Source organism: Bombina bombina, chromosome 6, assembly GCF_027579735.1.
Source record: "Bombina bombina isolate aBomBom1 chromosome 6, aBomBom1.pri, whole genome shotgun sequence".
NCBI classification, from domain to species: domain Eukaryota; kingdom Metazoa; phylum Chordata; class Amphibia; order Anura; family Bombinatoridae; genus Bombina; species Bombina bombina.
The window spans coordinates 990,975,158-991,001,188 of NC_069504.1; the positions used below are offsets into that span (position 1 = coordinate 990,975,158).

The 26,031-nt window shown below is 36.4% G+C and overlaps 1 protein-coding gene across 3 annotated transcripts in view; it reads right to left on the bottom strand.

Annotated features, from left to right (window-relative positions):
- Positions 1-26,031, bottom strand: part of ANXA6 (annexin A6) — a 202,601-nt gene that overhangs the window by 128,530 nt on the left and 48,040 nt on the right. For all 3 annotated transcript variants that reach the window (XM_053718681.1, XM_053718679.1, XM_053718680.1), the window contains exon 2: positions 8,149-8,198. In XM_053718681.1, the coding sequence (XP_053574656.1) occupies positions 8,149-8,160 (12 nt within the window). In that variant the 5' untranslated portion in view covers positions 8,161-8,198. The remainder of the gene's footprint in view (positions 1-8,148; positions 8,199-26,031) is intronic.

A 26,031-nucleotide genomic window follows, 5' to 3' on the forward strand; every position in this document is an offset into this window, starting at 1 on the left:
TAAAATTGTGTTTCACGGCCCTTTAAATTTGTATGTTCTATTTGAATCATTAAAGAAAAAATTGGGATTTTATGTCCAATAAACTGGTGGGTGCCAGCTTAAACTCAATAAAAAAAGGTGAGTCTTCTTTACTGAGACACATTTCTTTAGATCAGCCATGTTTTATTAGTAAATTTGCTCAAAATGAAAATTTAAGGATTGTAACCCTTTATCTCTCTGGTACCAATGACACAAATGCATCAGTGAAGAACAATGTATTTAAGCCATGACTCACTGAGCTTGCAACCTCTTCATTTAACTGTAGCTAAGATGCCTGAGTAATATGATAGGATTTCTTCTGCTCTCCTTTGAGTCATGCTTTACTCCAACAGTTTATAAATATCTTGACTTGGGTGTAAGTTAAATAGTCTGGATGTTTTGGCTGCTCTCTTTACATATATGCTATGCTGGGAAATGACCAGCTATTTGTTCCTATCTATCTTACCAAGCCCTCACTGTTTTATCACACATTACAGATACACACATTACATAAGCAGACATTGTTTAATTTCATTATCCAATAACTATAAGTGTAAAGATAAAACATGTCAAAAATATTAACAAACGTACAGTAAATTCAATATTAATCCTTTATGGCTCAGATAGAACATGTGATTTCTTTTGATGTAATTGGCAAGAGTCCATGAGCTAGTGAGGTATGGGATATACAATCCTACCAGGAGGGGCAAAGTTTCCCAAACCTCAAAATGCCTATAAATACACCCCTCACCACAATTCAGTACTTTGCCTCCTATGGAGGTGGTGAAGTAAGTTTGTGCTTGATTGTCTTCTGTGATATGCACTTCTAAGCATTTTGAAGCCAAATTCCTCTCAGAGTACAGTGTTTGTTTGAGGGATGTGAAGAGAGTGTCACCTATTGATTCTATGGTTTTCCTCACGGAAATCTTTTCAAAGGTCCTCTGTCGTAGAGATTCATCTCCTACCTCCCTTTTCAGATCGATTATATACTCTCATATTCCATTACCTCTACTGATACTGTTTCAGTACTGGTTTGGCTATCTGCTATATGTGGATGGGTGTCTTTCAGTAAGTAAGTTTTCATTACTTAAGACACTCTCAGCTATGGTTTGGCACTTTATGTATTAATATAAAGTTTTAAATATATGTATATATATTTGCCAGGTTTATGTATATTTCCTTTTGCAGACTATCAGTTTCAAAATTGGGGAACTAATTTAGGAAGTTATTTTTTCTTACCTGGGGTATAGTCTTTTTCTTCAAATTGACTGCTTTTTCATTAATTTTCAAAATTAGGCTTGCGAGGTCGCAAAATGCTGATATTTATTGTGTCATTCTTGGCGCAAGAATTTTTTGGCGCAAAGGTACGTTCGGTGACGCAAATTCGTCATTTCCAGCATCTTTGTTGATGCCAGGTTTCCTTGCACAAGGTTGCGTCTGCCATGACGCGAGTTGCGTCATTTCCGGATGTTGTTAGTGCCAAAAAAATTCATTTTGCATTGCGTGTCATACTTGGTGCCAAATAATTTAATTATTTAAAACCCACTTCCTATATGCCTCTTGCCTTTTTTATGCTCAGAGGGCTATGCTGTTTGCATTTTTTTCCCATTCCTGAAACTGCTATATAATGAAATTGATAATTATGCTTTATATGTTGTTTTTTTCTCTTACATTTGCAAGATGTCTTAATCTGATCCTGTCTCAGAAACCACTGTTGGAACCCTGCTGCCTGATAACAGTTCTACCAAAGCTAAGTGTATCTGTTGTAAGTTAGCAGAGATTATATCTCCAGCTGTAGTATGTAACAGTTGTCATGATAAGCTTTTACATGCAGAGAATGTATCCATCAGTAATATTACAATGCCTGTTGTTCCTTCAACATCTAATGTACATGATATCCCTGTGAATATTAAAGATTTTATTGCTGATGCGATTCAGAAGGCTTTGTCTGCTATTCCACTTTCTAATAAACGTAAAAGGTCTTTTAAAACTTCTCATAAGGTTGATGAAATTTCAAATGACTAACAACATACTGAATTATCCTTCTCTGATGAGGATATATCTGGTTCAGAAGATCCTACCTCAGATATTGACACAGACAAATCTACTTATCTCTTTAAGATGGAGTATATTCGTTACTTGTTTAAAGAGGTGTTGATTACTTTGGATATTGAGGAAACTAGTCCTCTAAAATATACTAAAACTAGTAAACGTTTAAATTCTGTTTATAAACCTACTACTTCTTTTATTCCTTCTTCTAGGTTTAAAAGGTTGTAGCCTTTGCCAGCATTTAGGTTGGAGTTTTGGAAAAAAAATCCCCAAAGTTGATGGGGCTCTTTCTACTCTTGCCAAACATACTACTATTCCTATGGAATACAGTACTTCTTTAAAAGATCCTTTAGATAGGAAACTTGAATCTTATCTAAAGAAAACTTATTTATTTTCTGGCTATATTCTAAGGCCTGCTAGAAAACAGATTCTGATTTGTCTAGCATTGTTCGCTTGCTTCAACATGCTAATCATTTTGGAATTACAAAAGAAAAGCATACACTCAGACAGCACTCCTAGGTCAAGTTGCAAGTTAGTTGCAAATAACAATCACTTAGTTGCTAATCCAAGGTTGGAATACGGGAATAGGAATAGACACTAAATTAAAATATAACTTTTATTGGGTTTAATAATTAAAATAGGAAAAATAATTAAAACCACACTTAAGTACCGACTGTAGTTTGTAGAAATTTAATAACTGATTTTTAGTTCAATTAAGCAGTCATGCCTGCTTGCGTGCAAGCCTGATGTACCTATCTGTCGTAGTACATAACAGATAAATTACGAATAGTAGTGATAGGTGTGACTTGACACTCTATATAAGTAAATGTGTGAGAGAGTAGAGTAAAACGTATATCCACGTTTATTTAGACAGGTAGTTAGTTGTGATTGTAAATATGAGATGAGCTAGATAGACTGACGTTGTGATAGCACACAATATTGTAACTCTATGTACGTTTACCTCTCCTAGATATTCGTGTGATTAACCTCAATATTGGAAAAGTTGATATAACTATAGGAGAGAGGTTGTGCTAAATTCACAAACGTTACATGTACCTAGTAATAACCCTTGTATTCAAGGTTCGTTAAAGAGAAACCTGCTACTGTTAATATTAGTCAATAAGTTGTCTGACTTTTAGTAGTACCATGATCAACTGGTTCACTGTATTGGGTATATTATGTATTCAGTGTATACCATGTAATGTTAGTATACACAGAATTAGACCTTTGAAAAAGCCACGTTAAGTGGCGAAACATGTTAGGGACGTTAGGGCATTGGTGAGGAGTCCTAGGAGCTCCTGTGTTTTAGATTAGCCTTAAGCTACCGAACTTTTACTGTAGTCACTATACGGAGTAATAACCTCCTTTAAACAATACTTATTATGGAAAAAGCACTTTCAGTTATTCAAGTTATCCTGTACTAATTTACAAGTGTGATTGAGAGTGTGTGTATAAGACCTTGTTCCAGAGCGCTATTACCATCACTGATTCAAGTTTCTATATGAGAACTAAGTGTGTGAGGACGTGTTTGACTGAGACGCTGCACGGCTAATATTTATTCAGCTCTAATTGAGCCCACGCTACTCACACTTGACTGATACCTCACTTGCTTAGACGCTGCACGGCTAATATTTATTCAGCTCTAATAGAGCCCACGCTACTAACGTTTGACTGATACGTCACTTGCCTCGTATTATTTACAACTCTTTGGGTCAATACAATATGAAGGCATACCGGCTAAAAAATACATGGTGAATTAACCGTAATACAAAGCCGGATACAAGTATAATAAGTGAACCTGTGAATTTTACAACGTTAAGTTAAATACGTGGCAAGCTTCTAAACATAACTTTATAATAAATCTACTCTCATAGTAACGACAGTATATCAACTACCAAGGGCATACATGTACCAAGCTAACCTTCGCCTATATCTTTTACATCCGGGCGACATTAGTAACCTGTACTGATCTTCTCGCCGCAATTTAAATCACATCGCTTAGCAACAGCTATACACGCTACCAGCTATGATTGTATGAAACCAAACATGAGTGAGTGATCACAATACAAACGACTATTTGGTATGATATTGTGAATAAGATATAGTGCTTTAGAATCACCACATACCAATTTGTGGCTAACAGTTGGTTCCTGGCAGCACTGTGTTAACTGACTATCATATCTCTGTACACGCAGGGCAATACGTGTCTTTATAATCTTGTACATTAGATGTGCATACATTTAATCTACCTATCTTGTGCACATCAAACAAGTGTGGATAACATATATACTCAACACGAGATTATAGGAACGTTTAATTTAAGTGGATCACTGATTATGATTATGTTGCCATAGCAACAAACACTAATCTGTTTGTGTTTAGAGGTAGACCTAATACTACACTGACTACGTATAACCAACTGGCATATACTCAATAGTGGGACTCACTATATTCCAGTAGCAAACAGCTACCCCTAATTCTGTGTATACTAACATTACATGGTATACACTGAATACATAATATACCCAATACAGTGAACCAGTTGATCATGGTACTACTAAAAGTCAGACAACTTATTGACTAATATTAACAGTAGCAGGTTTCTCTTTAATGAACCTTGAATACAAGGGTTATTACTAGGTACATGTAACGTTTGTGAATTTAGCACAACCTCTCTCCTATAGTTATATCAACTTTTCCAATATTGAGGTTAATCACACGAATATCTAGGAGAGGTAAACGTACATAGAGTTACAATATTGTGTGCTATCACAACGTCAGTCTATCTAGCTCATCTCATATTTACAATCACAACTTGAATCTTTTACAACACCCAATAAGTTATGGTCTAACTACCTGTCTAAATAAACGTGGATATACGTTTTACTCTACTCTCTCACACATTTACTTATATAGAGTGTCAAGTCACACCTATCACTACTATTCGTAATTTATCTGTTATGTAATACGACAGATAGGTACATCAGGCTTGCACGCAAGCAGGCATGACTGCTTAATTGAACTAAAAATCGGTTATTAAATTTCTACAAACTACAGTCGGTACTTAAGTGTGGTTTTAATTATTTTTCCTATTTTAATTATTAAACCCAATAAAAGTTATATTTTAATTTAGTGTCTATTCCTATTCCCGTATTCCAACCTTGGATTAGCAACTAAGTGATTGTTATTTGCAACTAACTTGCAACTTGACCTAGGAGTGCTGTCTGAGTGTATGCTTTTCTTTTGTAATTCCAATATTCATACTCATACACCAAGCACCCACATCTAGCCGCATTGTAGTGGCACAATTGAAGATATAAATAGGTCTATTACATAAAAGTAAATGCCATTTCCTTGGCATCCTGGTTAAAGCTTTTGATTCATCAGACTTATTTGGAGTCGGGTCCCGCCTTAGAGAATCACAGCTCATTCTACTAGATCAGTTTCCATTTCATGGGTTTTTATGAATAAAGCTTCAGTTGATCAGATTTGCAAAGCAGCAACTTGGTCTTCTTTGCATACATTTACTAAATTCTACTGTTTTGATGTATTTGCCTCTTCAGAAGCAGCTTTCAGTAGAAAAGTTCTTCAGGCAGCTGTTTCAGTTCTATTCCTCTGCTTATGTTTTATGTTTTTTATTTTCAATTATGAGGAAAACTTATTTTTTTATTTGTGGATTTAATTTTTTCAGCGGAAAATGGCTATTTGTATCCCTCCCTCTCTATTATCTATTCTGTGGAGTACCACATCTTGGGTATTACTATCCCATACGTCACTAGCTCATGGACTCTTGCCAATTACATGAAAGAAAACATAATTTATGTAAGAATTTACCTGATAAATTCATTTCTTTCATATTGGAGAGAGTCCATGAGACCCACCCTTGTCATGGTGGTTATGTTTATTTGTATAAAGTACAATTATATTCCCAGTTCCTTTTTTTGATGCTTTTTACTCCTTTTTCTATCACCCCACTACTTGGCTATTCATTAAACTGAATTGTGGATGTGGTGAGGGGTGTATTTATAGGCATTTTGATGTTTGGCAAACTTTGCCCCTCCTAGTAGGATTGTATATCCCATACGTCACTAGCTCATGGACTCTTGCCAATATGAAAGAAATTAATTTATCAGGTAAGTTTTTACATAAATTATGTGTTTAAACAACTCTCCTATTTACTACTATTGATAAGATTGCTAGGTATCCTTTGTTGAAAAACAGCAATGCACTGTTGGGAGCTAGCTGCTGATTGGTAACTGCACATATATATCTCTTATTGTTGGCTCACCAAATGTGTTCAGCTAGCTCCCAGTAGTGTATTGCTGCTACTAAGCCTACCTAGGTTTACTCTTCAGCAAAGGATACCAACATAACACACCCAATTTGATAACAGAAGTATAATGGAAAATTGTTTACAAAGGTATACTCTATATGAATCATGAAAGTTTCATTTTGTACAGTAAAATCAGTCGCTCCTTAATGTGCTCACAATTACTTGTTAAAGTAGGTGCAGAGTATAAAATATATGGATATTTGCTCCTTCTGGTTTATGTTTGTATACATAATAGCTGTTTTTGCTGATTGAAGCCTCAATTTGTTGTTCTCAAGAACATGCCTATAAATGTGAGCTGAGCATACAGAAATAGCAAACCTCTTACTCTTATCCATCTCCCTTTACATTAAGGCATCCTTATCTTAAACGGACAGTCTAGTCAAAATTAAACTTTTATTATTCGGGTAGGGAATACAATTTTAAACAACTTTCCAATTCACTTTAATAATCAAATTTGCTTTATTCTCTTGGTATTCTTTTTTGAAAGCTAAACCTAGGTAGACACATATGCTAATTTCTAAGGCCTTAAGGCCGCCCCTTATTTCAATGCATTTTGCAGTTTTTCACAGATAGAGGGCGTTATTTCATGTGTGCCATACAGATAACAATGTGGCCACGCCCATGGAGTTACAAATGAGAGGGCACTGATTGGCTAAATGCAAGTCTGTCAAAATAACTGAAATAAGGGGTCAGTCAGTCTGCAAAGGCTTAGATACAAGGTAATCACAGATATCAGTGTTGGTTATGCAAAACTGTGGAGTGGGTAATAAAGGGATTATCTATCTTTTAAAACCAAAACAATTCTAGTGTAGACTGTCCCTTTAACTCTCTGTATATACACAATGACCAATTCTTAGTCTGATAATCAAAAAAAAATGCCAGCATGAAGAGAAATAACACAAAACCTTTGGGAACTTCTTTGAGAATGATGTTGTTGTATGTGTTCCTTCTTCACATCCAGAAACCTGCATAGCTAGATAAACAGCTCTAAAAGTGGCCTTTCCAAAATTCTTTAAGGGGCCTTACAGTACTGATAAAGTCAGATTAAGTTGAACGTTATTTAATGCTCCCGCTCAAGCATTAACTGCGCAAGAAGTAAGCTTTTTGCGTGCGTTTGGTTGCGCTCATATTACAAGTTGAAAGTAAACTGTTTTCAGTCAAAAGTCAAACATAGAATATTGCACGCTCGATAACTTATTCCACCATAGGAGTCAATGGAACAAAAAAGTGAAAAAAAAACCCTACTCACGCAAACCCGATTGCATATTCTCAAGTGCGCTAACATGAAATGAAAATATGAAAAATTCATATTCTAATGTTTTTTATATAGCAGAAAATGTTCTATTTATTCATAAATACATATTCCTTTAAATATCTGATGGTATTTTGGAAACAATATATCTCTATACCTATATATATAGATGATTATATATAGGTATAGATATATACAGATATATGTATAGGAATACTATTTATAAATACATAGAATATATTCTGCTATGTATTTACAGTAAATACACACTATAACACTAGATTAAATATGAATATTCATAAATATGTTTTTTTTCATATTTTCATCTACTTAACTGCAAAGCGCTCCAATGCACCTATATATATATATATACATTAGATTAAATATACCTAAAACTATTTTCATGTTGTTGCACACAGTAAAATAATCGTATAAAAAGGAGTTAGTATCTACTGAAACCACTTCCCTTCTCAGTAAATTATTATTTGGCTTTTACCTTAAAGGACATGATGTTTCTGTTTCAAATTTGTAGCAGCAAAAGAAAATCTGTAAAGAGAAGAGAAATAACATTAATAAAGTTGCATCATCCAAAAGATTTGTGTTCATGGCTTTTTTCTATGTCCTATGTTGAATATTGTGATTATGAACCCACTACTTCATCAGTACATTAAAGGGATAATAAACCCAAATTTGTTTCTTTCATGATTCAGATAGAGGGGCCGATTCATTATGAGGCAAATGCAGCAGTTTCCGCGCGAGCCGTAAAAAGCAGCGGTCTTAAGATTGCAGCTCCTTAACTTATCCGCCACCTCTTAGGCGGCGGACAGCAATCAGCCGATCGGATACGATCGGATTGATTGACACCCTATGCTAGCAGCCGATTGCCCACGAATCTGCAGGGGGCGGCATTGCACAAGCAGTTCACTAGAACTGCTTGTGCAATGATAAATGCCGACAGTGTATGCTGTCGGCATTTAGCGATGTCAGGCGGACATGATCCACTACAGCGGACATACTTGAAAACGAGAGAAATCTCAATGTATCCTTCCTGGTAAAATATTTTATAAATAAATAATAAAATAAATATTAATAAAGCATGCAATTTTAAGCAACTTTCTAATTTACTCCTATTATTATTTTTTCTTTGGTCACTTGCTATCTTTATTTGAAAACAAGAATGTAAGCTTACAAGAAGGCCCTTTTTTGGTTCAGCACCTGGGTTGCGCTTGCTGATTGGTGGTTAAACTTTGTTTAGTATTATAATGTATATTTTGCATATCAGGAGCAGCAATAAACTAGTGGCATGACTGGTGGCTGTCCATATGTGTCTCTTGTCGCTGGCCCACAACTAGCTCCTAGCAGTGAATTGCTGCTCCTTCAACAAAGGATTGATACAAAGAGAATGAAGCAAATTTGATAGTAGAAGTAAATTGAAGAGATGTTTTTTGTAAAGTGTATGCTCTGTCTGAATCATGAAAGAGTCAAATCAACAATGCTAGCGGCACAGCGGCACCAAGAAACTAGCGCTGCTGCTTGGGTCAGAAACAGACTTATTCTTTCTTCTCAATAATACACCATCTTATTTTGAAAAGCTATCTGACCTCGTCTTAATTACATTTATTCATAAATGTGCAGCTGTCAGAAACAATAATATATATCAATGACGTGGTCTGAAATTAAAAAAGGGAAGCACATTGTCAAACTTTTTATTGGATATTAAAGATTATACCTTAGCGACAATATAACTGCAATAAATATTTGGTATAAGATAAACACAATAACGTAGATTACTTATATAAGTGATTTTGTTACGCTTGTGCCTCATTGTATAATTTATAGTGTTACAAGACAAGAATAATGCCTTTCGCATGCTCTTATTTTTAATTTGGGCATTGTTCCCGGCTAAGTTTATGTTTAAATTCCACTTCCGCCTTTTTTCTTTCACATCCCTTAACATCCCTTTTATGGAATATTTTTCCTGCTTGACACGTTGCTGGAAAATTTTGTCTGTAGTAAATCTTTTTGGCTCTTAATCAGACGGCTACCCAGACCCTGTAATAAAACATGGGGAGGGGTGAAGGGAGACTCCTGTCTGCTGGAACAGAGCCGGCATTATAGGAACAGCTAAAGCGATATACTGTACATACATCACTGCATTTACTTCTACTCCATCATAATATTCAGTGACTTCTCTGTTATGACTCATTCTATGAGAATTAAAAGGAAATGTGTAAGGAGAAAATAAAGATCTGTACTTACATTAAAGGGACATTCCGGTCAAAAATTAAATGCATATAGATGAATTACCTCTTTGAATAGAAAAATATTTGCAATATACATATGTTGGCATAAATTCTTCTAGTAAAAGTTATCACTGTTTTAGTGTTAACTTTTATCTCTGCACGTGCATGTGAAGCATATTCTCAGTGCACCAGCATTTTATATACTGCAGTTGCTCAGAGCACGAGTGGGGCTTGTAATTATGTCAGCAATTAACAAATTGAGTTATTACCAGATGATACAAGCACCTTAGCCTCTCTGGCAAGTACTGTGTTTAAAATGCTGGTGCACGGAGGATACTTAAATACCCTTTTGAAACAGCTATAGCTTTTACAGGAGAATGTTTGCTAATTAATGCATATTTCAAACATGCCTCTATTCAAAACTGAAATGCACCCATGTCCATTCCAATTTTGCCTGGAATGTCCCTTTAATGTTATTTTTTTTTTTAAATAAATAGGAAAGTCAAAATTAAAAGCACATGATTCAGATAGAGGATTTCATTTTAAGACAATTGTAAATTCCCCTCTATTTCCAAATTCCCCTTGTTCTCTTGGCATCTTTTGTCTGTGAGCTACCAGGTGATTTTAGTTACATACATTTGTCCCTTGTGATTGGCTCACCCAATGTGTTCAGCTAACTCTGGTGGTGATTTTAACAATGTAAAATAGCTAAACAGGCAGTAAAGTCAAACTTAAAGTGAATGTAAAGTTAAAGCGTTTACCTAAAGTGAAACGATAGAAGTTAAAAAATGAATGAGAGTTTCATTCATGAAATCGTTAGTATATACTTGTCTTCAGAGATAAAAGGACACCCAAAGGGGTGTCCAAAAAAGGGGGTGCACTGTGTGAAATATATAGTTGTATTATTGATCAATTGCATAAAAAATAATAAAATATAAAAATGATGTGTGATACTTATCAATATTGTATATTAAAAAAAGTATATATAAAAAAATATATATGCACAAAAAATACTTGAGTCAATGATGATATGTGATCGAATATCCAAGGGTGAATTGTTCAATATCCAAACTGTCAGCTGCTGTTTGTAGTAGGCTGCTAATGTGACTCTAATCAGTGATTCCTCGATGGAAATGACAAAAGGCTGCTCCGCTTACGATTCCAGTGTGTGGAACAATCTATAAAACTGTCATCTGTCAATCAATTGATGAAAATGGCGACCGGAGCTTCAGCTCTTATCCGTGTAGCGTTTATAGTGAAATATCTCTGAAGACAAGAGAGAAAAGAAGAGGGCGCCTCATAGTGTATTACAGATTGCTGAATTTCTCAACAAACAGGTGGAAATATGTTCACCAGATGACGTTGCACAGTACTATGACCAGTGCTTGAATGCAGGCTACACTGTCAGCTGTTCCTTAGCTGAGGATTGCTGGAGATTTCGGAACTGTCTCTTGTTTAACGCCCGTCTAGACCGGATTTTTTCACCAATTGGAAATATGGTAAGCTGAAGTTTAGTCAGCATATAAAAACAACTTCCAAAATATTATTAAATCAAACACTTTAATATTTTTTTTTGCTGCAACGCGTTTCTCGACCGCTCAGTGGTCGTTTCCTCAGGCCAATGCAAAAACGGATACAAGTATGCTTCATTAGCATCATTAAATACACATGCAATGATATAACAGGAAGTTGTCAATTCAGAAGAAACCAATGGGAGTATACATTGTCAAACTGGTATAGGTGTTACATTGTATCAGGTATTACCCTTTCAACACTAGTTAAAATAATTGTATACAATAAAAGTGCAATCAAGTTATAATCACATTGTTAAAACCACTGTTATACACAATGGGGAAGTCTGAATGATAAAAACAAAAAATGAAAATGGTAACACCAATATCAGTAGTAATGACATAATGTTCATTTTACAATATAAAAATGACCATCAGAAAATACAAAACACTCTTAATAAATATTGGTATATCATTCAGAGAGATCCCATTCTCGCTAACATTGTTAAAGACAAACCGAGAATAGTATACAGGAGAGCACCTACTCTTAGGAACAAGTTGGACTCCAGTAAAAGGGTCAAGCATGCGAATTTTAAAACACCAAGCCAGAAATCTAATGCAACTGGTATTTTTGGCCTCAAAGGAATATATAAATGTGGCAAAAATGGGTGTAACTCATGCAAATTTATTAAGTCGAAAAAAATGTAAACATTTTTCATCTAATGTCACAGGGGAAATTTTTCCTATTTCTGGATTTTTCAACTGTGACTCCATTTTTGTTGTATATCTTATTGAATGTTTATGCGGACTGCAATATGTGGGTCGCACCTTGAGGAAAATTAGAACAAGATGGGGGGAACATTACCGGAATCGAAAAAAATTGCAAGAAAAACAAAATCAAACACAGTATTCCCAACCATTGTTTAACTAAACACAATAGCAACACATCTACCCTTTTTTACCCATTGATTTCATCCCAAAATCATCTGATTATAATAGACTGACAAGATTACGACAATGTGAAACTTTCTGGATTTTTAAGTTAGAAACTATATATCCTTTAGGTCTTAATTTCAATCTTGATCTAGCAGCTTTTAATTAATCCCCATTTCAGTTACTGCCTTTCACAATATAATCCCTCAGTCTCCCATTCCCCCTGCCCCACACCTCGTATATCCAAATAGGGTACGGATCAATACACTACACATCCATATATTAGGTTTCATCCTCCGTTTGAACCAATAGATTATCCAACATTGACACCTTTTAAAGATAAAGTATTTAACATAACTTAGACAGAGATATTATAGACCGCATTTTTTACAAACTTCATACAAAAGTTTTTATTTAACAGTTATGAACACAATAATTTTATTTTAGCAAATTTGCACTGTTTTTTTGTTTTGTTTGTTTTTACCCCTCCCCCTTTCCTTTACGAGGAAATACTTAATTCTGTATGATACCCCTGCTATGAAAACCTAATTTATTCATGTTTAATACTTAGAATGTAAAATCTTAAATGACTGTTTCAATATTAATATAACCTTGAGTTTTACTAGACTCTACACAAACAATTATTCATACCTTTGTTTTTTTACTTAGTATCTAAATGTATCTATTTCTGAGGTATATTTAAGATACTTTAACTAGAGGTCAAGATCAAGAAAAATCAATATATATAACAGATTTTTCAGTTGCTAGAATTTATCTTATTTAGCACTCTTTACTGGTTAACTAGACCCCTAAAATACCATAGTTTTTGTGGTATTATGAATATTATTACAATCTTAATTTCTAAGCATCTGTACAATAACCAGCAGGAGAGTCATCTCTCCCACCTTATAGAGCAACAGACAACACCATATATAGGCGATATGTAGCAATATAAAGAACAGCCTGCTCAATTGCTGAGTTTAAAAATATATAACACTTATTACCACTTAGCTGTAATTCTGGTAAATTATTATGATTGTATCCCTTTATTATATCACTGTTAGGTAGGGCCACAGTTTTCATATATTGCATACATTTAGATAATTAAATTCATCTCAGTTATAACATAGGTTTGTAGTAGCTTTTACCAAGATGCATATCATCACTTTCTTGTATTTAAACTAAAATCATTGACTAGAGAGATATTCCTAATAATGTCGCTGTTTTAACAGTCAGCCTTCTAATCAGCTTCTATGCCTTTTCTTAAAAGTAAAGAAGCAAAACTGGAAAGACCAGATGTAACACCTATATCTACTAACATTTATATACAGGTTTAGCTCCAGGTATTTCAGAGCTCAAAAACTATAACCACTTATCTATGTCTCTTTTTTTAGGCTTGCAAAAGACTATTTGGGGCGGTAGCGTTTCCTCTTTTGGTTCTTGAATTATAAAATGTTGTTAGTCCAGCCCAAAAAGATTTTTTTAAACACATAAATAAATCATCTGTTGAATATTTTCAGCCCCTTTTTTTGTTTAGATTAAAGAGCGGGTGCTCCACATATTGTATCCGTAACCAGAAACAAATCATATATTGTAATATCCATGTGTTTATTAGCAGTCAGCGTCTATGCTCTTTATACCTTTATGCAGGCATTGTTTAGACCCAGAATAGATGAGCGTCACAACCGGGGAGACTTTGCATAACAGTTACTGTTAAATGTAATGGTTTAGCTTTTTACGGCTAAAATGCAGTGTTCTTGCGTTTGCCTTTACAGGTTTACAGGTGTCAGCGTCAACTCCAGCAGTCGTGTCACCAATACTTCTCCACGGGAACCGTCTCACCCAGGATACCTCCCAATCGGTCTGGTAACCACTATATGGAAGATGGCAGGAAATTTTCTGCTTGGCCACAACTTGTTCTCCACCCACTGTAACACCACTCTTCAGGTTATGGCTCCGTCTTGTTCACACCACTGCTTGCACCATTCGTTTTTGTTTACTGCAGTTTACGCTCCCACCGGTTGGAGATTATGCTGTAGGGTTGCGGTCAGTGCCACCTGACCAATGGCGGCTATGAAGAGGCTTCTGAGCACCCTCTGGTCTTATTGAGTCCTCCTAGGGTCGGTTAAATTCCCCGCCAAACAGGAGATCAGTGCTGGGTTAAAAATATCTCGCCGCTCCCTTGTCAGAACGCCGAGTGAGCGCGCGTGTGTGTTCTTTCACGCTCCTCCCACCGGAAACTCGCAAATTTGCACTGTTGATGTACAACTTGTGTCTGTGTTTTTACATATACAGACAAATAAGATCCATTGATACAAATATATCCCCTAGGTACAAAAATAATCAATTTTTGAAGGACAATACAGCCCAAGCTTAAGGGATGATGGCCCTTTAATTGGTGAACAGTAATTATCAGACGTGCACATTTATAATTCACATACTAGCAGAAAAAGATGAAAGCTTTTTTAGTGTTGTAATGAAGATTTTTCACAATCTGTGTATCTCAGGCCTGTCCAATAATATTTTGTATTGGGGAGGATAAAATCAGAGAATGAATGATAACAAACACACACATTAGATTGTTTGTTGTCATTTTTATAGCACTTCTTTATGCAATTGGGTATTATTACGAAAAGATACAACAAATCACACAACACTATACTCATTCATACAGTACAATCATATTATGAGAGACAAACGTTCTTGCTTTTAAGTATTCTATTTGTGTTTTTTACAGTTTTTAAATATGTCATTTTTAAGAAAAATCAAATGAATGCATCACTTATCTTCATTGGTGTTATGATTTTAATTTTTTGAATAACAGTGGTTTTAACAATGTGATTATAACTTGATTGCACTTTTATTGTATACAATTGTTTCAACTAGTGTTGAAAGGGTAATACCTGATACAATGTAACACCTATACCAGTTTGACAATGTATACTCCCATTGGTTTCTTCTGAATTGACAACTTCCTGTTATATCATTGCATGTGTATTTAATGATGCTAATGAAGCATACTTGTATCCATTTTTGCATTTGCCTGAGGAAACGACCACTGAGCGGTTGAGTGGTCGAGAAACGCGTTGCAGCAAAAAAAGATATTAAAGTGTTTGTTTTAATAATATTGTAATAAGTTGTTTTTATATGCTGACTAAACTTCAGCTTACCATATTTCCAATTGGTGAAAAACCCCCGGTCTAGACGGGCGTTAAACAAGAGACAGTTACGGAATCTCCAGCAATCCTCAGCTAAGGAACAGCTGACAGTGTAGCCTGCATTCAAGCACTGGTCATAGTACGGTGCAACGTCATCTGGTGAGAATATTTCCACCTGTATGTTGAGAAATTCAGCAATCTGTAATACACTATGAGGCGCCCTCTTCTTTTCTCTCTTGTCTTCAGAGATATTTCACTATAAACGCTACACGGATAAGAGCTGAAGCTCCGGTCGCCATTTTCATCAATTGATTGACAGATGACTCATCTGCAATTAACTAATCGTTGTTCCCCCCCCCCCCCGGGGCGTTCAGCCCCTTTGCACAAAACGTTACTGCCCGTGGGCAAACAACGTTTAGTTAATTGCAGATGAGTCATGTGTCAATCAATTGATGAAAATGGCGACCAGAGCTGACGATAAGTATATAATAATAATTTCATGAATGATACTTTCATTCATTATTTAACTTCTATCATTTCACTTTAGGTAAACGCTTTAACTTTACATTCATTTTAAACTTTTTTTTAATTTTAAACAACTTTTCAATGTACTTATATTATCAATTTTGCTTTGTTCTCTTGGTATCTTTTGTTGAAGACTAAACATAGGTAAGCTGATAGGAGCTTAAGAAAGTGTACGTGTCTATAGCAGTCTATGGCAGCAGTGTTTGTAACTATGTCTAACATTGCTATAAACAATGTTGCCAATGGCTAAGTTAAAGGGATATTCTGGTCAAAATTGAAATGCTCATAGATTAATTACATCAGATATTCTCAGTGCACCAGCATTTAAAATACTGCAGCTGCTCAGAGCACCAGTAGGGATTTTATTAGGTCAGCAATTAAGAAATTGAGTCATTATCAGATGATAAATGCACCTTAGGCACTTTGAGCAAGTGATGTATTTAATGCCTTAAGGACCAGCGACGTACCCTGTATGTCGCTGGCCTTTTTTTGGGACTTGATTGTTTTATAGCGCGGTCTTGCCACCAGCGTTGAGACTGCTCTATTCCACAAAGCCTGCTGGAGGGAGGTCATTAATAGCGTGTTCTTGCTAGACTTGTGCTATTATGTCCTGAAAAACCCCTTAACGACCAGTGACATACAGGGTACATTGTGGTCATTAAGGGGTTAAAATGCTGGTAGACAGATCATACTTAAAAACACTATTGAAAATGCTAAAGCTTTTATTAGAAGCATTTTTGCTACTTCATGTATATTGCAAAAAATGCTTCTATTAAAAAGTGAAATGCACCCATGTGAATTCCAATTTTGTCTGGAATGTCCCTTTAAGACAGATGCACGCTTCCGAGCTCACCTAGGATTACTCTTTGGTAAAGGATACCAAGAGAACAATAAAACGTGATAAGATAAATTAATTGCTAAATCTCTTGAAATTGCATGCTCCATCTGAACCATAAAGGTTTAATTGACATTCAAGTCCCTTTAACAAAACCATTGCACAAAAGAAAACAAATCCTTGTTATTTTAATAGCAACATTTTCATTTGTTTGCAGTCTAAAGACATAATCATTGAAAAGCCTGTTTATCTTTTCTTCTTTACTGTGGCCAATTAAGGACAAATACAAATGGGATACTGCACTGATCAATCAATCAATCAATCAATCACTGTGTAGTATGTTGCAAAATCAGGGTACTGAATCCTACAGTATGTCTTCCAGCCTCTCTGCAGGCAATAAAACAATACAATTTTTAGATGTAAATTGCAGTAAAAGTGTGACTGATGGGGAGGAGACGAGGAGGGTAAGTACATTTCAAAGATGTTTTATTACTTAAACTTTTACATTCGCTTTTTTTGTATATCAAGAGCCGATCCATTAAATGTTATGGGACAAGAATTGTGCCCCTTTTATTTTCATCTCAGATATAAGAGGTTAGAGAAACAGTTCTCATTTAGAATTTTACCCTGATAGCAATACCATGACTGCCAAAATATCTCAGCTGTGCAGTAATGTCTAAGGCAATATACTTCTATTAACCCTTTAGATGTCAGAGGAAGATGAAACACACTGATTAACAAGGCTGAGATGGATGTCCACAACATTCTCAAACCGGAAATTCATGAGTGGGGAGATCTCTGAACACACAAGGGGGCCAAATTATCAATGTCTGGCGGACATGATGCGCGCCAGACATTACTGAATGCCAACAGCATATGATGTCACATTTAACATTGCACAAGCAGTTCTAGTGAACTGCTTGTGCAATGCCTCTCCCTGCAGATTGGCGGCTAGCATGGGGTATAAATCAACTCGCGATCAGGTGGATTGATGTCCGCAGCCTCGGAGGCAGACAAGTTAAGGAGCAGCGGTCTTAAGACCGCTGCTTCTTAACTCCTGTTTCCGGCGAACCTGAAGGCTCGTGCAGAAACAGGGGTATTCAGGGCCATTCGGCTCTTGATAATTTGACCCCCTAATTTCTGCCTGTGACACTCCTGACATGAGATTGTGTCTGATTAATATGCTTATTTCCAAGGAACGTGTATTTGTCATCCTCACCTCTCACTGTCCTCAGCGAGATATTTTCTGCTGTAAATAGGCTTGAAATAATATCACACTTTGTTAGATGACTCTTATTTAAGACTGTTACACAGGAAAATGTAATGATCTTTTTACAGAGATAATAGAAATTAAATCGTGATTTTCAGCTATTTGTTTTATTTATACCCCGGCTGCAAATTGAATTTGACTTTTTTATCTTTAAAATGTGTTCTATCTATCTCATCAGGTTCAGTTAGATAGAAGCACTTTTATACAGATAAGGTAGATAATGCATATTATTCATTGGCGTATCTACAGGGGTCTCTGAGGACTCAATTGAGATTGGACTGCACCTCTAAGGGACCCATCTGGTCGACCAATCAGAAGCGGCATCTCTACAGAGGGAGCTGGTGGGGCTTGGGGTTCTCCTGTGTCATGCCTGACCTCTCTGTGTTCCCACCTGCAAAACAGGGCTCACAGTTTAAAAGAAAGACAAAACCCAAAAGTTTTCTTTCTTAATTCAGATAGGGCATACAATTTTAAACAACTTCCTAATTTACTCCTATTATCAAATTTGATTTACTCTCTTGGTAACCTTGTTTGAAGAAGCAGCAATAAACTACTGGGAGCTAGCTGAACACTCACTATAGACTTCTATGTGGCAAGCTAAAGAAAGCCTTTTCATTTTTTCACATGCTCTAACCCGATACAGCGTTAGATCAATTGTGCTAAAGCCGAAGTTGAGTAAGAAATAATTTATTCCTGTTCTTTACTTAGAAGAAAATGTTCTTTTTATTTTAAAATATATATTTATAAATATAAATATATATATACACACACACACACACACATATATATATATATATATATATATATATATATATATTGTATATACAGATACATATAGACTATATATTCAAAAATAAAAAAATCTAGATTATCTATTAAAAAAACATTAAAACATATTAAAATTGATTAAAAATTATATTGCATGTTTCAAGGTATTTGATTGGAAAGGGCTCAAGTATATATATATGTGGCTGCTTCCTCAGCTTTTGACAATTACAAACAGCTAGAAAGGGCACTGCTGAAAATAGGCCCTACCACAGCTTTTGCCTTGGGTCCCAGTGACCTTTGCCTTGGGTCCCCTGACAGAGTCCAAACCATCTGAAGTGATGGTGTTAAATAAAGTAGTAGAAAAAAATGCATAATTTATTAATGCAAACTCTAGATGGTACATTTGACAGATATACATCATTGTGTTAGTGGAGATAACATTTTTACCTACAAACATGTCCCTAATAAATATTTAATAAAACCAACTTGCAAGTATCTGGTCTATAGCCAGATGCCCTTTAAAGACTACACTGCAGTATCACTTACAGTTGTGACTAAGAATTAAAACCAGGTTATACACTGTAACTGCTATTTTTCAGATATTTTGCTTACTTCTCCGTAACTTAATGTATTAATCTCAGTATAAAATAGTTGAAGATGTATTTTGATCACCAAGAAAACTGATAACATATGAAGCTGAACCTTTGTATAAGGAATCACACATAAGAATTGCTAAATCTGGTCAGTGGACTTGTTCAGCCAGCAAAAAAAATTCATTTTGTACAAATTTTTTATAACAAATTTTCAGGCAAATTTGTTTCCACTGAATATTCATTGGCTGCACTGTTCAGTATTCATTTAGTTTAAAATTAAATAATACTGAATATTCATTAAACATTTACATTTGTTTTTGTTAGAATAAATATAAATGTTTAAAAGCTACAGGTGAAAAAGTTCAGCTGTAGCTTATACTTACCTTCAGCCCGCTGGAGAGCCACACTAACCCGGTCATCTATTTACAGAGCCCCGGCTGTGCTAATAGGATGCTTAGCGCGGCCGGCTACCAGGCAATGCACTAAATGACCTTCTGCTTTAGTGAAGGGTCTGGGAGCTGCTACGCTAAGCATCCTGCTAGCACGGCTGGGGCTCTGTGAAGAAGAGGAGAGGGTTAGCGCTGCTCTCCAGCGAGTTAAAGGTAAAAATGAACCCTTAAAAAATAAATTAAAAGGAAACAAATGAATACTGATGAATTTCGTCAATATGTTTTTGTTTTCTTTAAATTTAGTTGGTGCCTTCATTTGGATCTTCCCTTCACTAAAACAAAATGAATACACATCTCTACTTGTCAGAACTTCTGTTTTGTCTTATTGTTAAAGGGATATGAAACCCACACATGTTCTTTTGTGAATCAGACTGAGCATTCTGTTTTTAAAAAGTTTCCCATTTACTTCTATTTTCAAATTTACTTTGTTCCTATGATATTCTTTGTTGATCAGATGCCTAGGTAGGTGTATGGAGGAAATAGTGCTGTCATCTAGTGCTTTTGAAAATGGATAACATTCCTGCAAAATTGCTGCCATATAGTGCTTCAAAAATGGACCAGCTCCTAAGCATATGTGCCAGGTTTTCAACAAAAGATTCCAAGAGAACAAAGAAAAATTGATAGTAGAAGTAAATTATAAAATTGTTTAAAATCACGAGTCATGAAAGAAAAAAATGTGGGTTTCATATCCCTTTAAACAAATGCAGATCAGTAATACCCTTTAAACACCACCCAACTTGTGTCTTCTTGATGATATTTTTGTAAGGTGCAGACATTAGTTTGCTTGATACAATACACAAATAAATATCTGTACACTAGGGTTGCCAGCCCTCCCTTATTTCCAAGGATCTTCCTTATTTGCCCAAACTTTTTTACAGCCTCTCAGGTTCCTTATTTATCTGTTCTTAGAACATTTTCACCCTTATGTTTTACAACATATAAAATCTGCATTTCAAACATTTAACATTGTACTCTTATACTTTTATTTAGATAATCATTTGATGTATCTGAATGACAAATAGAATTAATAGATTCCCAGAACATTATTGAATATATTAAAAGGGACATGAAACCCCAATTTTTTTTTATGATTCAGATAGGATAAAGAATTAGAAAATTTCTAATTTACTTCTATTATCAAATTTGCTTCATACTCTTGGTATCCTTTGTTGAAGGAGAAGCAATGAACCAATGAAAAGAAGCATAAATGTGCAGTTACCAATCCTACCTAGGTATGCTCGTCAACAAAGGATATCAAGAGTACAAAGCAAAATAGTTAAAGTGATTGTAAAGTTGATTAATTTGTTAGCTAGTATAAAATTATTATTAAAAACAGGGGCACTTTCATTGACAAAAATTTTTTAAGACACTTCATTAACATTTGTAAAATATTTAACACTTAGTGACGGTAAGCATCGCACCGTTCTTCTGCCCACATCTCATACTTTATTTAGCTGAGCGATAATGAATCCGGCATCATCCAATCACTGTGTGCCCCACGAACTGGACGCCAATTAACACAAATATATAAGTACATAAGCATATACATTTCTTTTTAAAGGGAACACACAGTTCCCAAAACCGCAATGTAAAGGCACTTTTCACACTCCACACCCGCTCCCTTTAGACCCCAAAAACTGCTTTTTGCAGTTATTTTAAGAAAATATAAAGATGTTACTATCTTTATTTTTCAATAAAATATATAACAATTGATTTTGGGGGAATTTGGGGGACATTTATAAAATAAACCAGAGATCTGATCTCTGGTTCATTTTATAACCGCTAATTGCTACCGCGAACTCGCGGTAGCAATAACCAGCCACTTGTAATGGCTGGTTATTCACTAGTACTCTATCGCCTAGATTTAGAGTTTTGTCGGTAAAGACCCGTGTAGCTAACGCAGCTTTTTTTCCCAACGCACCCTTAAGACAACGCTGGTATTTAGAGTTGTCTGAGGGGCTGCGTTAGACTCCAAAAAGAGAGCGTTGAGCCGAATTTACCGCCACTTCAACCCTCAATACCAGCGTTGCTTACGGTAGCGGTAAGCTGGCAAAACGTGCTTGTGCACGATTCCCCCATAGGAAACAATGGGGCAGTTTGGGATGAAAAAAAACCTAACACCTGGAAAAAAACAGCGTTAAGCTCCCAACGCAGCCCCATTGTTTCCTATGGGGAAACACTTTCTAAGTCTGCACCTAACACCCTAACATGAACCCCAAGTCTAAACACCCCTAACCTTAGACTTATTAACCTCTAATCTTCTGCTCCCGCTATCGCTGACACCTGCATTATACTATTAACCCCTAATCTGCCGCTCCGGACACCGCCGCAACCTACATTATACCTATGTACCCCTAATCTGCTGCCCCTAACATCGCCGACATGTATATTATATTTATTAACCCCTAATCTACCCCCCCCAACGTCGCAGCAACCTTACCTACACTTATTAACCCCTAATCTGCCGACCGGACATCGGCGCTACTCTAATAAAGTTATTAACCCCTAAACTGCCACACTCCCACCTCGCAAACCCTATAATAAATAGTATTAACCCCTAATCGCCGCCACCTAACTTCAAGTATTAACCCCTAATCTGCTGACCGGACCTCGCAGCTACTCTAATAAATGTATTAACCCCTAAAGCTAAGTCTAACACTAACCCTAACACCCCCTAAATTAAATATAATTTTAATCTAACAAAATAAATGAAATCTTATTAACTAAAGTATTCCTATTTAAAACTAAATACCTACCTGTAAAATAAACCCTAATATAGCTACAATATAACAAATAATTATATTGTAACTATTTTAGGATTTATATTTATTTTACAGGCAACTTTGTATTTATTTTAACTAGGTACAATAGCTATTAAATAGTTAATAACTATTTAATAGCTACCTAGTTAAAATAATTACAAAATTACCTGTAAAATAAATCCTAACCTAAGTTTATTAAACCTAACTCTACACTAAACTAAATTACAAAAACAAACAAACACTAAATTACAAAAAATAAAAAAGATTACAAGAATATTAGGCTAATTACACCTACTCTAAGCCCCCTAATAAAATAAAAAAGCCCCCCAAAATAATAAAGGTCCCTACCCTATTCTAAATTAAAAAGTTACCAGCTTTTTTACCAGCCCTTAAAAGAGCTTTTTGCGGGGCATGCCCCAAAGTAATCAGCTCTTTTGCCTGTAAAAAAAAATACAACCCCCCCCAACATTAAAACCCACCACCCACATACCCCTACTCTAACCCAAACCCCCCTTAAATAAACCTAACACTGAAGATCTCCCTACCTTGAGTCGTCTTCACCCAGCCAGGCCGAAGTCTTCATCCGATGGGGCAGAAGAGGACATCCAGACCGGCAGAAGTCTTCATCCTATCCGGGCAGAAGAGGACATCCGGACCGGCAGACATCTTCATCCAAGCGGCATCTTCTATCTTCATCCATCCGGAGCGGAGCCATCTTCTTCCAGCCGACGCGGATCCATCCTCTTCAACCGATGCCTACTCGCCGAATAAAGGTTCCTTTAAATGACGTCATCCAAGATGGCGTCCCTCAAATTCCGATTGGCTGATAGGATTCTATCAGCCAATCGGAATTAAGGTAGGAAAAATCTGATTGGCTGATTAAATCAGCCAATCAGATTCAAGTTCAATCCGATTGGCTGATCCAATCAGCCAATCAGATTGAGCTTGCATTCTATTGGCTGTTCCGATCAGCCAATAGAATGCAAGCTCAATCTGATTGGCTGATTGGATCAGCCAATCAGATTTTTCCTACCGTAATTCCGATTGGCTGAATTCGAGGGATGCCATCTTGGATGTCGTCATTTAAAGGAACCTTCATTCGGCGAGTAGGCGTCGGTTGAAGAGGATGGATCCGCGTCGGCTGGAAGAAGATAGCTCAGCTCCGCTCTGGATGGATGAAGATAGAAGATGCCGATTGGATGAAGATGTCTGCCGGTCCAGATATCCTCTTCTGCCCGGATAGGATGAAGACTTCTGCCGGTCTGGATGTCCTCTTCTGCCCCATCGGATGAAGACTTCGGCCCGGCTGGGTGAAGACAACTCAAGGTAGGGAGATCTTCAGGGGGGGTAGTGTTAGGTTTATTTAAGGGGGGTTTGGGTTAGAGTAGGGGTATGTGGGTGGTGGGTTTTAATGTTTGGGGGGTTGTATTTTTTTTTACAGGCAAAAGAGCTGATTACTTTGGGCCATGCCCCGCAAAAAGCCCTTAAGGGCTGGTAAAAGAGCTGGATACTTTTTAATTTAGAATAGGGTAGGGACCTTTATTATTTTGGGGGGCTTTTTATTTTATTAGGGGGCTTAGAGTAGGTGTAATTAGCCTAATATTCTTGTAATCTTTTTTTATTTTTTGTAATTTAGTGTTTGTTTGTTTTTGTAACTTAGTTTAGTTTATTTAATTGTATGTAATTGTAGGTAATTTATTTAATTAATTTATTGATAGTGTAGTGTTAGGTTTAATTGTAACTTAGGTTAGGATTTATTTTACAGGTAATTTTGTATTTATTTTAACTAGGTAGCTATTAAATAGTTATTAACTATTTAATAACTATTCTACCTAGTTAAAATAAATACAAAGTTGCCTGTAAAATAAATATAAATCCGGGGGGCGGAGCTAGCCATCAAGCTGACAAGACGTGTTAGGGAAGAGCTCTCTCCTATTCCCTAATATAACATATAAATATACCATATTTCTAAAACATTGACCGACTCCTAAAGAAACAAGAGTGGTCAGTAAGTATTAGGGACACTTTTTGAGCATCTGTGTGGTGTTTGGAGGGGAGAAAACTTTGGTCTGTGCCTACACTGATTGTCCCCTGCAGACTTATCCTGAGGTGCTACATACTAGACGCGGAGACAAATCGAGCTTGGATTTTCAAACTCTAGTAACACTCACCGCTGCCCAAATATAACCTTGCCTCCTTATCACTGCTGTCCGGAGGGTCGGGGCTCCGCTCCGGTACAGAGGTTCGACAGCAAAGGCCGCAAGTTCTTGCCCAGCGTGTGGAGACCGGAGCCTGTTCACCTTCAAAGGACTTACCCGTTGGCCGGATCTATCCTCCTGTGACCTGTTTGTTGGGCTTCTTAGCTCATCCCCGGCTGAGAGCGTGGCAGGCTTGGAAAAAAAGCCCCGAGGCGAGAGTGCGACGCAGGGATTTTGGCGCGCATATCCGCCATCTTGAGAATAGGCCTCTCGATCCCAGGGCCTGCAGTAGAGGAACTCAGGAACGCCCTGCATTAGCCAGCGACAGCGGTGGGTAAGACATTTAGCTCGCAATAGACTAACGTTACACCTGAGTCTTGCCACACTGTCACTTACCCCCACGCTACCTCATACCCCCGGCACAGGGAGAATACACTGGGCACCTACCTACTTCTTCCCAGGCCCAACGGTCCCTAAGAATCTTTGCTGGTCTCACACTCACAGGGGTGGTAGTGCATAAGTGGTAGAGGGTGGAGAACTTTTGACATCCCTTGAAACCAAACAGGTCCCTTTTATAAGCAGTGGGGATCAAATTAGTACAAATAGGCACTGGTTTTGCAATCTTGCCTCACTCCCTGCAGATATTTAAAGGAGCTTTCTTAAAAACTGATACCTACATAGCTCCTTCTCAGCATCATGCATACATGAGGACAGATAAATAAGAGCAATTTGGAGGATACACATTTTCTGCAGGATATTTGAGAGATTTTACTATAATCACCCTCTGACATAGGCTGGGACTCTCTGGAATCTAGTGAAACATAGAGCTACTCCAGAGTTCTCATTCACAAGCGCCACTGTATTAACTTTGGGGCCAGCATCTCTCACTACTAAATATCAGGAACATATAACAAGCAGTTCTTATTGTGATTACTGTTACAGTTTGGTTTACTGCTGCTGCGACACCATATGTACCTTTGGGTTATTAATCCAAAGTGGAGTGTGGTGTTACTTTATTGCTTCTTTAACCACTTACTTTTTTTTTTTTTCACAGGTCACTGTTACAAAAATAATTTGTGCCAAAATCTAAATAAGCATTTACTTTAGTAATTGTTCCTCAAAGCTCCCCCTTTC